The sequence below is a fragment of the Sus scrofa genome, chromosome 5, assembly GCF_054392235.1.
Source record: "Sus scrofa isolate SSC_HxYL_T2T_F1_AM1 chromosome 5, Sscrofa_HxYL_maternal_Yorkshire_Landrace_v2.0, whole genome shotgun sequence".
Classification (NCBI taxonomy): Eukaryota; Metazoa; Chordata; class Mammalia; order Artiodactyla; family Suidae; genus Sus; species Sus scrofa.
The window spans coordinates 6503662-6517407 of NC_139387.1; the positions used below are offsets into that span (position 1 = coordinate 6503662).

General features: G+C 54.6%; 1 protein-coding gene across 21 annotated transcripts in view; it reads left to right on the forward strand.

The window, feature by feature from the left end:
• The window catches only part of TCF20 (transcription factor 20), a 187781-nt gene extending 177569 nt beyond the window's left edge, over positions 1–10212 (forward strand). For 11 of the 21 annotated variants that reach the window (XM_084955137.1, XM_084955141.1, XM_084955154.1 and 8 more), the window contains 3 exons: positions 2283–2332; positions 3227–3354; positions 8979–10212. In XM_084955137.1, coding sequence (XP_084811263.1) covers positions 2283–2332; positions 3227–3310 — 134 coding nt within the window. In that variant the 3' untranslated portion in view covers positions 3311–3354; positions 8979–10212. The remainder of the gene's footprint in view (positions 1–2282; positions 2333–3226; positions 3355–8978) is intronic. The other 10 variants (XM_021091435.2, XM_084955149.1, XM_084955146.1 and 7 more) reach the window with 1 other exon arrangement.
• The last annotated feature ends 3534 nt before the right edge of the window (positions 10213–13746 follow it).

Consider the following 13746-nt stretch of genomic DNA (forward strand, 5'->3'; position numbering starts at 1 on the left):
TGTGCCATGGTCCAGCTCACTGTGGGGAGCGCCGACCAGGCCCTCTGCGCACCGTAGGATGCTGCCAGGAGCTTAAGGAAAACAAGCGGGTGGCCGGCGGGGTGGGGCCAGGTCTCTGCGCAGAGACCTCAGAGGACGTTAACTACCCTTCCTGCCGCTCCTCGCTCCTCCCCCAGCAGAGGCTGGTTGGAGGCAGCCAAGAAGAAGAGGCTCCCGGGCCCCTTCCAGGTGTGTAAGCGCTCCAGGTGTGCTTCTCCCCCTGCCAGGAATGTGAAGTACAGTCCTGGTGGCCCATGGCCCTGACAAGAACGAGTGAGGGCCTTTGTCTGCAGTGTCCTGCACGGAGGCCCTGCCAGAGGTGGAGCCTGTCTCCTAGATGTGTTTCGGAGGCTTCCATTTCCGGAAGTCCCTGGCATTAGTTCCAGGCTGCCTTTAGTGTGTGCTTGTGTTGTTCTACTTCTTTTCTGCTTTTTAACCTCTGGGAACCTTTTTCCTGACTTTAAGCATCTTTTACTAATGGTCCATCCATCGTTCTGCGGCGTGAGGGGACCTGAGCCGCCTCTACCTTTCTGATGACATCTCTTCCAGCTAACGTGGTCCCCTCCTCATTTCTGTAAACTCGTGTGGTGTGAGGGTGGCCTTGCCCCACATGGCCTGTGCTCTTTTTCTTTGGCCCAAACTAAAGATGGTGCTGGCAAACAGTGCTGCCACCGCCAGGTAAGGAGAAGGTGCTTCTTCCCTCGAGCTCCAGCTGCCTGAATCCTGCTGTTCATAAGCTCTCTGGCAGATTGGAGCAGCAGGAGTCTTGGTCACGCCATGTACTTGTGGGTTTTAAATTAACACATTTCATTTACTGCCGTGCTCTTTGCATGCGGGGTGTGGGGGATGCAAAGTCGAGCAGGACTTGCTGTTTTCTGTGCCCTGACGAGCTGAGGGCAGGAGGTGATAGTACAGGCTTAACCAGATTTATGAAAGGGCCTTTGTTTATTAACGGATAGAGGACCTCATAAGTTTGCATTTGTGTGCTCCCTTGCTTATTACTAAGTGCTGATCTGGACCTCATTTTATTTTACTTTATTTTATTTTCTTATGGGCACATCCACAGTATGTGGAAGTTCCCAGGCCAGGGATTGAATCCGAGCTGCAGCTGCAGCAACATTGGATCCTTTAACCCACTGCGCTGGGCTGGGGATCGAATGTGCACCTCCACAACGACCCCGGCCACCGCAGTTGGAATCTTAACCCACGGTGCCACAGTGGGAATTCTTGGATCTCACTTTAAACCTGAGTTAAATTGTAAATTTAACAAGGCTAAGTAACAAGGCTGCCTCCCATCCTAGTGCCTGGGAGCTTTCTGAACGTGTGATCAATATTTATTAACATTCTGCCGCTGTCTCTTGCACCAGTGACGTGGCTGTCGGTCCTCGGGAGCTGGGGCGTGCAGAGTGAACTCGTTAATTAGATTTGCTCGCCCTGCTCCGCGCACCACGTTTGTGCCACAGAGCGCGCCTCACCTGGAGGCAGATGCCCACCCTTGATGTCAGGGAGGACGTGTCACCCTGTGGAAAGTTGGAATGAGTCCTCTCCCTCCAAGGGTTAATAGCCCCCTCATGGGATTTCACCTTCCTCTGCAGCATTTCACGTGGGCTCTGCAGCTTCTCAGTATCTGCATGGGTTGTGGGGAGAGGGCGGCAGCAGGGCCCCGGGGCTTGGCCTCCTTTCTGCCTCTGAAGACACGGGAAAGATGCCCCCAGATGCGACGTGTTTTCGTGAGGAAGCTTCGTGTACCTGTGGAACTAGTGCATTCCTGGGATAAGGAATTTTTAAAATAACATTTATTGAAGATGGTTTCTGTTAATTAACGTAATACGATATCATCATGGAAATACAGGAAAAAAATAAAGAAAATTAAAACCACCTATAATCTTACTATCCACAGAGAACCACTGCTGTATTTTGGTAGATTTCCTTTGTCCTTTTTTATGCGTATGCAATATTTATGAAATTGGGCTTGTATTTATATATTTATGTGCCCTGGTTTTTCAAGCAGTTTGCATCGTGTTTTCCCGTACCATCACCTATTCTCAAACGCTGGTCATTTAACACGGGACTTGACGTTCCTTCATCGAGGAACCGTAGCTTAGTCGGGGGTGTCTCTCCTCACAGCGTGGGGACGGCTTCGCTCCACGCGTGGCCCTGTCAGTCCTGGCCCGCGAGGCCCCCCGCCCCTCAGGCCGTGTTGCACACCAGGACCTCCCTGACTGTCCCCTTCTGTCTTGCAGATTGTTTGCTCCATGAGGAGAACTTCTCGGTGAGGTGCCCCAAGCACAAGGTGAGGCAGAGCCCGAAGAGCCTGTGCTCCCGGCCGGGGGCTGGGCTGGCGAGGGCCGGGGTGGGCCGGGGCTGGGGAGGAAGGTGTTTGTGAGTTGAGAGAAACTGGAGAGGAACACGGTGCACTCCTGGTGTCCCCCTTAGTGTAAGGGGAGCCCAGATGGCGGGTCGGCGGGAGGTAAGATTGGTGGCAGCCCAGATGTGTAAGCAGAGGCGTCTCCCGGGACTAAGAGGACGAGAGCTGACTCCAGGCTTTGGGGAAACTCATAGTCCCCTCCAGGTTTTACCTCCGCAGAAGCAAGTCAGCCGTCGATTCAAGAGGTGGTCTCTCAGTTGCCTCTTAAATTTAGAAAAGGAAGGTCAACGGGGGTGAAGGGCCTGTTTCCAAGACGCCACACGCGTGGAGAGGAGAGGGTTTGGAGAAGGGACCCCAAGGAAGGGACTGGGGTGGTGGACGCCCTGCGGCGGCTGCTCTTCCCTGGCTGAGGGCACACTGACACCTGGTGGCCACTGGTGCTCACGGTCTGCAGTCTCCTAGTGGGGCCAGAAAGTACTAGAAAGAGGTCCTGGCAGGTCTGCCCTCAGATGCTTTTGAAAGATGCGTACTTATGCTTTTCTTTAAAAATTATTGCCAGAGGTGGATCATAGGATCTTACAATTTTCTCTTTATATTTTTTACTTAATTTATGTGTTTTTATTTTTAAAATTTTCTCTTTTTTAATGGTCACATTTTGCCGTAGACAACCCTGAGTGTCTCCTGTTTGTCATTCAATACTGACTCTCTGCTTTCTCTTTCCTGTTCCATGTGCGTCCCTCTCCTCACCTCCGCCCGCCCTGACCCCGCACTCGTTCTTCTGTCCCTGCTGTCTTGTCTCCTTGGCTCTGCCGGCGGCAGCCTCCCCTCCCATGCCCTCTCCCCCACTTGCAGAACAAGACAGCGAAAGGCAGCCTCAGCACAGAGCAGTCCGAGCGGGGGTGAGGGGGGCAGTGTGCTCGTGGGAATGGAAAGTACAGCAAGCACAGGTGAGTCGGGGCCGCCACCCCTGCCAGACTCCAAGGGTGTCGTAGCCTCTGCCCTGTCGCCCAGCCAGGCTGCACCTCCAGCGTCTAATCGCACGGACTGCCAGCACCAGGTGGATGAGGTGTTGGTTCATTTGTTGCTTAGCTCCCCAGAATACGTGTGGAGAGGTGGCGTGAGGCTTCGGTCCCATCGTCCATTGAGCTTCAGGGTGACTGTTCCCCGAGGCAAGCCTGTTTGTGGAGTTCCTGGGGGCAGGTGGCAGCAGACTTCTGGGATGGACCCTCTGGGCTGGGGCACTTCTGCCAGCAACCCTCACTCTGCCTGTTTCAGAAAGGCTTCTTGCCAGAGGTCTTTTCTTTTTAATTAATTGATTTACTCTCTCTAAAGTGTGTGGCGGATTTTCCTTTGAAAAACAAAAAAAAATTCCCCAACCTTTGTCCGTCGAAATCTTTCTTCCCCCCAGTACTATGAAGGTTTTCTTTTCATGGTACAAAGGGAAGGAAAATCCCCTCAAAGATTTAGGAGACGTTAGGATCCCATTTAATTTCACTTTAAAAAATCTCAGGAGGTGGAGCTGTGCTTCCGGTGTGTCTGTGGGCGCGCAGTCGCAGTCGGGGCCAGCCGCGTGCTCCTAGGCAGGCGGGCGGAGAGGACTCAGGTCTCTAGGAGCAGCCGGCCTCTGGCGCCTCCGCTGCCTTCCTCGCCCTCCCAGGCCTCACCGAGTCCCTGGGGGTAAAGGAAAACGTTTGATGAGAAGAAAAACCAAAGTGTGACTTGGGGGAGTTCCTGTCATGGCTCAGTGGTTAACGAATCTGACCAGGAACCATGAGGTTGCGGGTTCGATCCCTGGCCTTGCTCGGTGGGTTAAGGATCCGGCATTGCCGTGAGGTGTGGTGTAGGTTGCAGACGCGGCTCGGATCCCACGTTGCTGTGGCTGTGGCGTAGGCCTGCGGCTACAGCTCCAATTAGACCCCTAGCCTGGGAACCTCCATATGCCACGGGAGTGGGCCTAGAAAAGGCAGAAAGACCAAAAAAAAAGTGTAACTTGGGGCACTTGATGCCACAGGATGGGGTCAGAGACCAGATGTCTCAGAAACGTTCGTTGAGGGATTACTTCTCAAGTGAGCGTGTCTGCGTCTGTTCCAGGCACCTGAGACCCACACACACGTGCACTCGGCCTGGCTCTCTGGGCAGCACCAGGCGCCTGTGTCTCTGTGGAGTGTCGCCCCACTTGTTACAGCGGGGTGGGGGGCAGGGAGGTCTGCCTTTCTCTGGAATGTACCTAACAGTCATTTGAGGAAGAAATGGAATTCATCTCAGAACATAGCACTTTTCCTCCAGGAAGTCGTTTGTTTTTTAGGCGGGGTCCCAGTACCGACCCCCAGAGAGGCCCCTCCACTGTGGGATGAGTCTTTGGGGGGCTTGTGGGGGTTACGTTGCTCTCCCGAGGGGCTGTCAAGTGAGGACTTGGTACTCGCTTTTCTCTCTTCCCCTCCGTGGAGTGAGGCTGGGAGTGGAGGGAGCAGAGCAGGACGGGAGGTTGGGTCACAGGAGCCACATGACCCCCTGTGGACTCGGAGCCCAAGGGTCAGAAACTACGGGATCCATGACCCTCAGGGCAGCACAGCATGGGTGGTTTCCAAGAATGTTTCTGTTGGGGAGCTCCTGCTGTGGCACAGTGGGTTAAGACTCCGACCGCAGCAGTTTGGGTTGCTGTGGAAGTGTAGCCTCCATTCCCGGCCCAACGCAGTGGGCTAAGGCTCCGGCGCTGCTGTAGCTGTGGCTCGGATTCAGTCCCTGGCCTGGGAACTTCCCTGAACCACGGAGAGGCCACTGAAAAAAAAAGAAAGAATGTCTCTGTTGGCCCTTCAGTGGGTCCCTGGGCTTGGTCACCATTTCCAGGCAGCTCTGCCACCTTCCTGGCCCAGGCGGTTGTCACCAAGGGCCATGTGACATGTTCCTGGAAGGTCCCAGGAAGAGCCAGTTCGGGAGAGAACCGTCTGTCTCAGGGCCTTTTGTTCCTGTCCGGGAACCCCAGCCCGGGTTGAGAAAAAGAGGGAGTCTGCGCCCTGGGCCTGGTGGGCAGATCTCCTCTCGGAGGTTTTCGTTTTGCTCACATGGCCTTCCCTTGCGCCCCTTCCTGGGCTCTGCCAGCCGACAGAGCCCTCGACTCTTATGGGACCATAAGCGTCATCATTCATTCCTCAGAAACGTGGTGTTACTGTTCCCGCTTGTACCAAAGAAACAGAGGTGCTGAGTGATGAAGCGGCCTTTCCCTCAGTTTGCGGCCATCCAGGGTCTGCTGAGGCCAGACACTCGCCGCATGGCAGGGAGCGGTGTACACAGCCAGGCTCCTCTGCCCTGAGGGCTGCCGTGGGGCTGGGCCCTCGTCCTGCCTTCTCAGCTCAGAGTCCCACCTCGGGCAGTGCCGTCCTTCCGGCCGGGGCTGCTGTTAGAAACCCAGTGATCAGGGGCAGAAACGCACGCCCGTGCCCCCCACCCCCCCGGGAGCGGTCATCCTGACACAGAGCCGCCATCACTGGGTCTCCCAGCAGGAAAGGGACAGTGATGGTACATGGGAGGCCCAGCTCGTGGTGTGGACAGTGCTGTGTGACCAAGGTCAGGCCACCCGCTTCAGTTTCTTCCTCTAAGAAGAGAAGCGACGGGGGCCAACCTTGTGAGGATTCGGTTGAGGTGTCTCTTATGTGCCCAGCTCAGCCTGGCCTGTGGTGAGGCGTCAGCAAGCCCTGGGCATGCTGCCCTCTTGGCCGCATACGGAACCCTGCAGCTGTCCAGGGCTGGCAGCCGGGAGACGTGAGTTCTAATCTCCTGCCACCCTCCTGCCAGCATGTGAGTACCTGGTGCTCATCCCTTACCAGCCAGCAGTGCCGGAGAGGAGAGCCGCCAGTGGGCCACCCCTGCCCAGGTCTGAGGGTGACGAAGCAGCCTGGCAGGACTGTGGCCACCTGCCCTCTCCCTGTGCCGATGTCATCTGGCCCAGCCAGAGGACAGGGCTCCGACAGCGGAACCCCTGCATCTGTCTTCCGTGCTCGCCCGTGGGAAACAAGGAGACCCCAGGCCCCCCATGCAGACCTCCACTCAGCAGCCTCCTCGTCCCAGCGCTGGGCCTCCCCGAGCGCCGTCTCTGGTTGGAATGTCACACGGTCTGCCCACGTGTCACATCCCGATGTCCTCCTCCCCCAGGCTGTCTGGGGGAGTCCTGGGGTTCCACACAGAGGAGGCTTGATTCCATCCGCCTCTCTCCTTCCCCAGCCCAGGCGGCCCCTCCCGCCTGCCGCAGCCCCGCTCAGACTCCTCTCCTCCACGTCAGAGGGTCAGAGGGTCCCGTCACATGGAGAGTGAAGCCCAGGCTCCGGAGGCTCCCTCCCTCCCTCTGGGCCTCTGCACCTGCACTTAGTCCCTGGGCCACAGCCCTGCACCTCCGTCTCCTCTCTGGGTCTCAGCTTCAGTGTCACTTTGTCACAGCAGGGAATCTGGTGGGGCTGAGACGGTGGAGACCGGCCGCAGGCGGAGGGGCCGGCCTGGATGTGGAAGGATTCGGAGGACAGCCTGCCCCGGCCCAGGTTCAAGCCACAGATGGCAGCAGGAAGGAGGCTGGGAGCATGACAGGCCGGGGTGTTGGGAGGCTTTGGGCCAGGGTGAAATCCTATTCCTGGCAGCCAGACCTGTAGGCGCCTTTTCACAGAGAGCAGCGAGGCCTCGGCCGTGAGGGCTCTGCGCCCGCTCTGGGGCTCTGCCTTCTCAGCCGCTCCCTGCGCTTCGGACAGGACTCACAGCGATGGAGGCTGAGGCAGAGTCCCTGGGGCCCAGTCAGAAGAGCTTCATCCACCTCTGACCAGCCGCAGCTTCTTGGTCTCTAAGATACGGAGGTCGTACCTCTTACTGTTGTCATGGAATAACATGTATAAAGCTCCTAGCATGGTGCCTGGCCCCTAGTTGGTGCTTAAAAAAATGTTCTTCCTATTCTCCCTGCGAGAGAAACAGTTTTTAGAAGAAACTGAGAAGTCGGGGGCCCATCACACTCGGGGCATCATGTCTCTGGGCCCTAACACCGATTCTGTCTTGCATCGGTCCCTGTTGGGAAGGCCAGAGCCCAGGTGGCGGGGGTTGTGGGTGGAAGGGCAGAGGTGCCTGCACCAGTGGCCCACATCTCCAGCAAGATTTTGCCCCTTTGGTCATTTTTTGAGGTGCCCTGTTCGCCTCACCCTTGTCCTCACATTTACAAAGGGCCTGTGGTTCCTGGGGTGACACCAGAAAAGGCTTCTTCTCCCCCTCTCCTGGCAGCCTTGGCCTCAGGAATCCAGAGCAAGGAGCAGAGAATGTCCGTGCTGGGGGAGGAGGAAGCCTGGCCTGCACAGGCTGGGACGGCCTGCAATTGGCAGGAAGGCTCAGCCACTGGTCCATGTCCCCGGGCCCCTGCATAAGAGTCCTGGGGTTTGCTTTTTCCTGAGGATGGCGACATTGTCCTGCTGTCTCTGAGTCTCCTGCTGTTCATTCATGCTTCCTGCCAAGCAGTTAGGAAGGGCAGGTGCACGTCTGTTCTTAGTTCATGCACACAGACCAGCCTTCTTAACTTTTTCACATTAGTAAATTTTGCAGGTCAAACCAGAGCTGAAGCAGTGATAGCACCACACAGTTATGCTGTAGGCCACTAGGAAAGTCCAGTGACTTATGGAAACAGAGAAGAGACAGTGATGCTTGGGTTTTCTGAGGTTTATTCTTTGGAGGAGAGCTCCAAAGAGGGTTTGAGGAAGAAGCAAGGTTGAGGGTACCAGCCCCTGACACTCATGTGTACATATGTGTATACACATGCACGCACACAGTTTCTAAGAGTGCTGTGATTGGCAGGAAGGCGAGGTTGAGGCTGCCACTGCTCTTGGCTTCTGGCTTAATTTTTCTGGGCTGAATTCCTTGGAAATTGCTGTCTCTCTGAGGCTTTGGCACACGTAACGACCCACAAAGTATTCTGAGTACGACCCCACATACCCCAGGCAATCATCAGGGTAGCCTTGCTGAGCCTGTGCCTGGGCTGGAAGAGGAGACACCAGTGGCAGGGCCTGGGGAGCCTCAGAGGATGAGCTGAGACCTGCCCCCGTCAGAGCTGCTGGGCAGAGTGGGCTCCATTAGGGGTGAAGAACCGCCAGTCACTGGAGGCAGACACGACGTGGTCCTGAGCCAGATACGCCAAGGTTGGCTGATACTGAGCCACCTCTGAGGATGGGCCCTGCCACCAAGTGCTAAGCCCAGCCACAGGATGCATGGTTTTGAGCAAGGGTGGCCCCAGAGCTGCCCCACTCCAGGGCAGCCCCACCTGGGGGATCAGGGAATCCTCTCCGGGTCTCGGGAAGGTGGACACACCTAGAGGGGGCCCTGAGTCTCGTCCCAGTGCACCTGGCTAGGTCATTGCTGCCTTTCCCCTGTGCCAGGCCCAGAGCCACATGGCAGCTCAGCCATTGGTCTTGGGTGTCTACGGTGTCAGCAGCATGTCCACGTGGGGTCTGCGGTCCTGGACCCCGCGCCCATCCTGGTGCCACCGTGGAGCAAGGGCTGTTGGCTGCAGCAGCACACGGAGGTTCCCAGCACCCAGTGTTTCTCTGTCTTGCAGGTGAGACTGTGGAGATGAAAGGTGGTGGAAACTCGTGCTGGAATGGAAATGGCCCTCCTGTGCCGCCACACCCCACCCCGCCCCGCCCCACGTGCCTGCCCGTGCCAGCACTTCCTTCCTAAGTTCGTACATCACTCTCAAACCGGTGACACCACAGGAAAGAAAGACCCAAGAAGTCGGAATGGCTGTTTCCATGGACACAATCTCCATAGTGACAATGTGGGGGGAGGGGGGAGGGGTGGGATGATGGGAAAGGGTGGGGGGAATTAAAAGGGAGGGATAAAAATATATATATATAAATCTATTTTTAGTCTGGAAAGACTTTGTTTAAATGAAAGGTGCGCTATCCCTTTTGATTCTATTTTAAAATTAACTCCAAATTTGTTCTAATAACAGTGAAATTTAAATGTGAAATTGAACTGAACAAACTCATCTCACAAGGACAGGGGTGGCTTAGATCCTTAGCCCAGCTTTCACAGTTCAGAGACTCTAGACCCGGGGTTGGGAGAGCAGACCAACCACAGCAAACCATTCCTTTGTCATGAATTTGCCCCAAAGTGGGAAAGTCGAGGGGGAGGGAAGTGGGGATGGTCTGTGCTTTCAAGAGTGGGAGAATGATGTTTAAACACAAAAATAAAATCGTGCTCATTTCCAGAAACACTATTTATTTATTATTCTTTAAAATTTTTCTCTCTCTTAGGGGGTGAAATTGGCAGATGCCCCAAGGTCATAGTTGTGGCCTGTGGGGGCCCCAAGCGTCCCGTTAAGTGGCTCAGCCAGCAGGGTCAAGGGCTGGCAGCCTCTGGGCATGTTCCAGGCAGCTGTGCCCTGAACCCCCAGGACAGACAGGCGGAACCGAAGCTGTAGGAGTGGACACGGGGAGGGACAGTGTCAGGTGCCATCATGTGGGGTCAGCTGACCAGGAACACCCACTCTACGCTTTTTTCTTTTGCTTTCATTTTTATAAAGGAAAAGGGGGCCTGCCAGTTGAGCAGCCCCATGCTACATGATTCTTTATGTTGTATTGTTGTTTTGTTTTGTAAATTGTATAATTTTTAAATGTCTTGGTTTAAAAAAAAAATACAAAAAAAATCTTGTTAAGGCCTTAAGAAGGGGTTAGTGCATCTTTCAGGGGTCACTCTGCCGTGGGGATAAAATAGCTGTTTCACAAACAGTTTTATTTAAAAAACAAAACAAAAAAATCAAAAAAATAATAAACTTCATTTTAACCTTGTTTCCTTTTTTGTTTACTCTGAAGTGAATGTGTTTCTTTCTCCTCCCATCCCAGCCCCCGCCTGCCGCCCCGGGTGGCTCTGGTTCTGTTGCAGAGGCAGCTGACACCTGACTGGCCCAGCAGTCCTGGCCTCGCATAGGCCCAGCGGCCTTTGTAGCAGAACCTGGAATGGGCTCAGCCTGGAGGGTGGAACTCAGCCGTGTAAGGGGCTGGCCGGCCGACTTGAAGTTGATATGAGGGCATATTTTCCATCAACATGAATTTTAAAGGTTATTAAAAAATAATGCAGCGTTAATGGACTTTATTTTAGGGAACCGAACTACTGGAAGGAATGTTGTGAAGTAGAAATAAGCAATTATAAATGAGTTCCTGTGTGCTCATCACTTTGAGGCTACAGAAACGGCAGATTAATTTTGTTGTAGTGGCTACATTCAGCAGCACAATCCAGTTCTCATTCTGCTGTGCCAGGATGGAGGTGTGGGCGGGTGTGCTGTGGGCCAGGGGACCCGCGTAGAACTGACGGCTTTTTGAGCTCCTTGTGGTCTCAGCTTGGCATTAACGCAGTTCAGATTGATGGATTAGGGGTGGAGGACTTAAACCACCAAATATGTAAGAGGGGTGTCTTAAGGAAAATACTTTCCTGACAGTGGATGGTTCTTCATCGCTTTGCCATTTGTTCCATCTCCTTTTGACTTATTGATGGTACTGTGAGTGAGACACTTGTGATTGTTCCAGGTGTTTGCTCATCCTGGCTGCTGAGAGGACCGGTTAACTGGGGCATGGTCCCGTTCCACGCTTGACTGCTGACTCTAACTCGCCAGCCTCTGCAGGGAGAACTTTCCATGTTCATTTCAACTCCTGCCACTTTTTGAGTTCCATGTGTGTGGGGTTTTTTTAATGGACTATTTTCTAGAAGAGTTTTAGGGTCATAGCAGTGTTGAGCAGAAAGTACAGAGATATCAGAGTTCCCTCTGTGGTGCAACAGGATGGGTGGCCTCTCTAAGCGTCAGACTCAGGTTCGATCCCCTGCCCAGCACAGTGGGTTAAAGGGTCTGTAGGTCACAGCTGTGGCTCAGATCTGATCTCTGGCCTGAGAAACTCCATATGCCGTGAGGAGGCGGGGCAAAAATGGAAAAGAAAGGGGGAAAAACCCAGATATCCCATCTATCTTCTGCCCCCAGACACATGCACACAGCCTCCCTCGGTGTCAGTGCTCCTCCACCACAGTGATGCATCTTCTTGGATTGGTGAGCTTGCATCAGCACCTCACCCAGAGCCCGTAGTTTCCATTAGGGTTCTCTCTTGGAGCACGTCTTGTGGGTTTGGACAAAGAAAGACATGCATCCGGAGTTCCCTTCGTGGCTCAGTGGGTTGAGGAGCCGGTGTTTCCGTGAGCCATGGTGTGAGTCACAGACATGACTTGGATCTGGCGTTGCTGTGGCTGTGCTGTAGGCTGGCAGCTGTAGCTCCATATGCCACGGGTGCAGCCCTAAAAAGCAAAAAAAAAAAAAAAGACATGTATCAACATTCGAGTATCAGAGTAGTTTCACTGCCCTAAGAATCCTCTGTGCCCCGCCTCTTTGTCCCCTCCCCGCAACCTCCTGGCAACCACTGATCATTCCCTGTCTCCGTAGTTTTTGCCTTTTCCAAAATCTGGAGTCACACAGTAAATTGCCTTTTCAGATTGGTTTCTTCCATGTGGTAATGGGTGTTTAAGGTTCTTCCATGTCTTTGCATGGCTTGATAGCTCATTTCTTTTTTAGTGCTGAAGAAAATTCCATTGCCTGGACGTACCACTGTTGAAAGGGTGATTAACAAACACAACAGCATGACCATCTGAACCAGTAAGTGCTCCATTCAGTAGTGTTCAGTACATTCACATTGTCGTGCAGCCAGAACTTTCTCATCCTGCAGAAGCCAAAACCCAGGGGAGGCGAGGCCGCTGGGCCCAGAGTGCAGCGCCCTGAGCAGCGAAACCCAGCTTCCCCTCGTCCTGTGCCCAGGGTGGCGTGGGGACTGAAAGGTTTCTTCCATGGGCGCTGGGGGCGGGGGCGCTAACAAAATGCCACCAACTTCCCTAGCACCCAGCTAGGTGCTGCAGCTCCCTACCCGCTTTCTGGAGCTCTCTCCAGGGGGTGTGCTCGGCATTACTTTGGGGTCCCAGGGCCTGGCACTTCTGCTCCGCCGTCTTGCTGACATCACCCTGGACTCAGTCTCAGGTCCCTGTATCCAGAGGAGCCTTCCCTACACAGTGAACACCAGTGACACTGGGATGGAGGGGCGGGGAGCGGGGGAGTGGGGGCTCATCCCTCTGGCCGCAACAGCTTCACCAGAGCAGAAGCCAGCAAGGGCAGGCTGAGAATGTTTCTAAAGTAATCTCAGTAACTTAAATGCTGGCCCTGATTGAAGTTCACATCCAGCATAGACCAGTAGCTCAGCGTGAGTTTTCAGGTGCACCTAATGGTACTCTGACCCCCTGGTGCAATCCCTGAGACTGCGCTTTGGAGGCCATAAAGCCACCTATTACAGAGTGTGGGGAGGATGGGGAGTGAACAGCAGCGCCTGGCCTGTGAGTGCTGGGTGAACAGAGGCTAGGATTGCACAGTGATTGCAAAAGGTTGCAGATTATCCTCAAGGTCGTCAAGGCCATTGACCTTGAGGTTGCAGATTATCCTCAAGGTCGCCCTGTCCTGGGCAACAGGTTCCCAGTATGGGGAGGGCCCTGCCTAAACTACAGATGTGTCTGACACTGCCCTTCATGTGTCCATTAGCGTGACTGCTTGGAAGAGAGCATGACACCTCCAAAACCAAGGGTAGGCAAAGGCAATTGATCCAAGGGCACTGTGAGACGAACACTTGAACCATCCTGCCAGCCCCATTCATACCACCTGATTCTCTGGCTGTCCTGGGTGGAAAATTGCTGCCAGACGGGACAGGAACATTCACCTGAGGCCAGCTGAGAGACCCCAGGCTGGATCTGAGATGTCACCAGGGTGCCCGTGGGTCTTACCCTCTTTGTAGAATGGCCTTAAAACTGGTTTCCCTGCCTCCTTGAGGTCCCAGAACCCCAGTTCCCCACGATCCATGAGGCCTGTTCCTCTGAGGACAGTCACAGCCTATGCTAAGCCACCGTGGAGGCTGACTGGTAGCTCAGTCAACAAGGGCAAGTGCCCCCTCCACGTTTTTCCGAGTCAGGAAATGACACAGAAAGGCAATGGACGGCCGCAAGAGCTAGAAGGTCCGAGGACCAATTGTAACAAACAGGAAAGGGTCTCTGGGCCATCAGGGAACTAGGGAGCTCTGAAAACAGTCCTCCTGCCTCCCCGTCCCCAGACTCCGGTGGCCACGGCCACAACCAGGTGGAAGCCAAGAAAGGGCTGAGCCAGCAGCCAGCCAGGTGAGGGGCCTCAGCACCCCTGCGAGCAGCCTTGGGGTGGGGTGGGGTAGGGGGTCAGGTCTGGGCAGCCACTGAGAAGTAGAGGGTGTGTGTGCGTACGTGTGGTACATATGTGTTAATGTGTGGGTTTGTGGGTG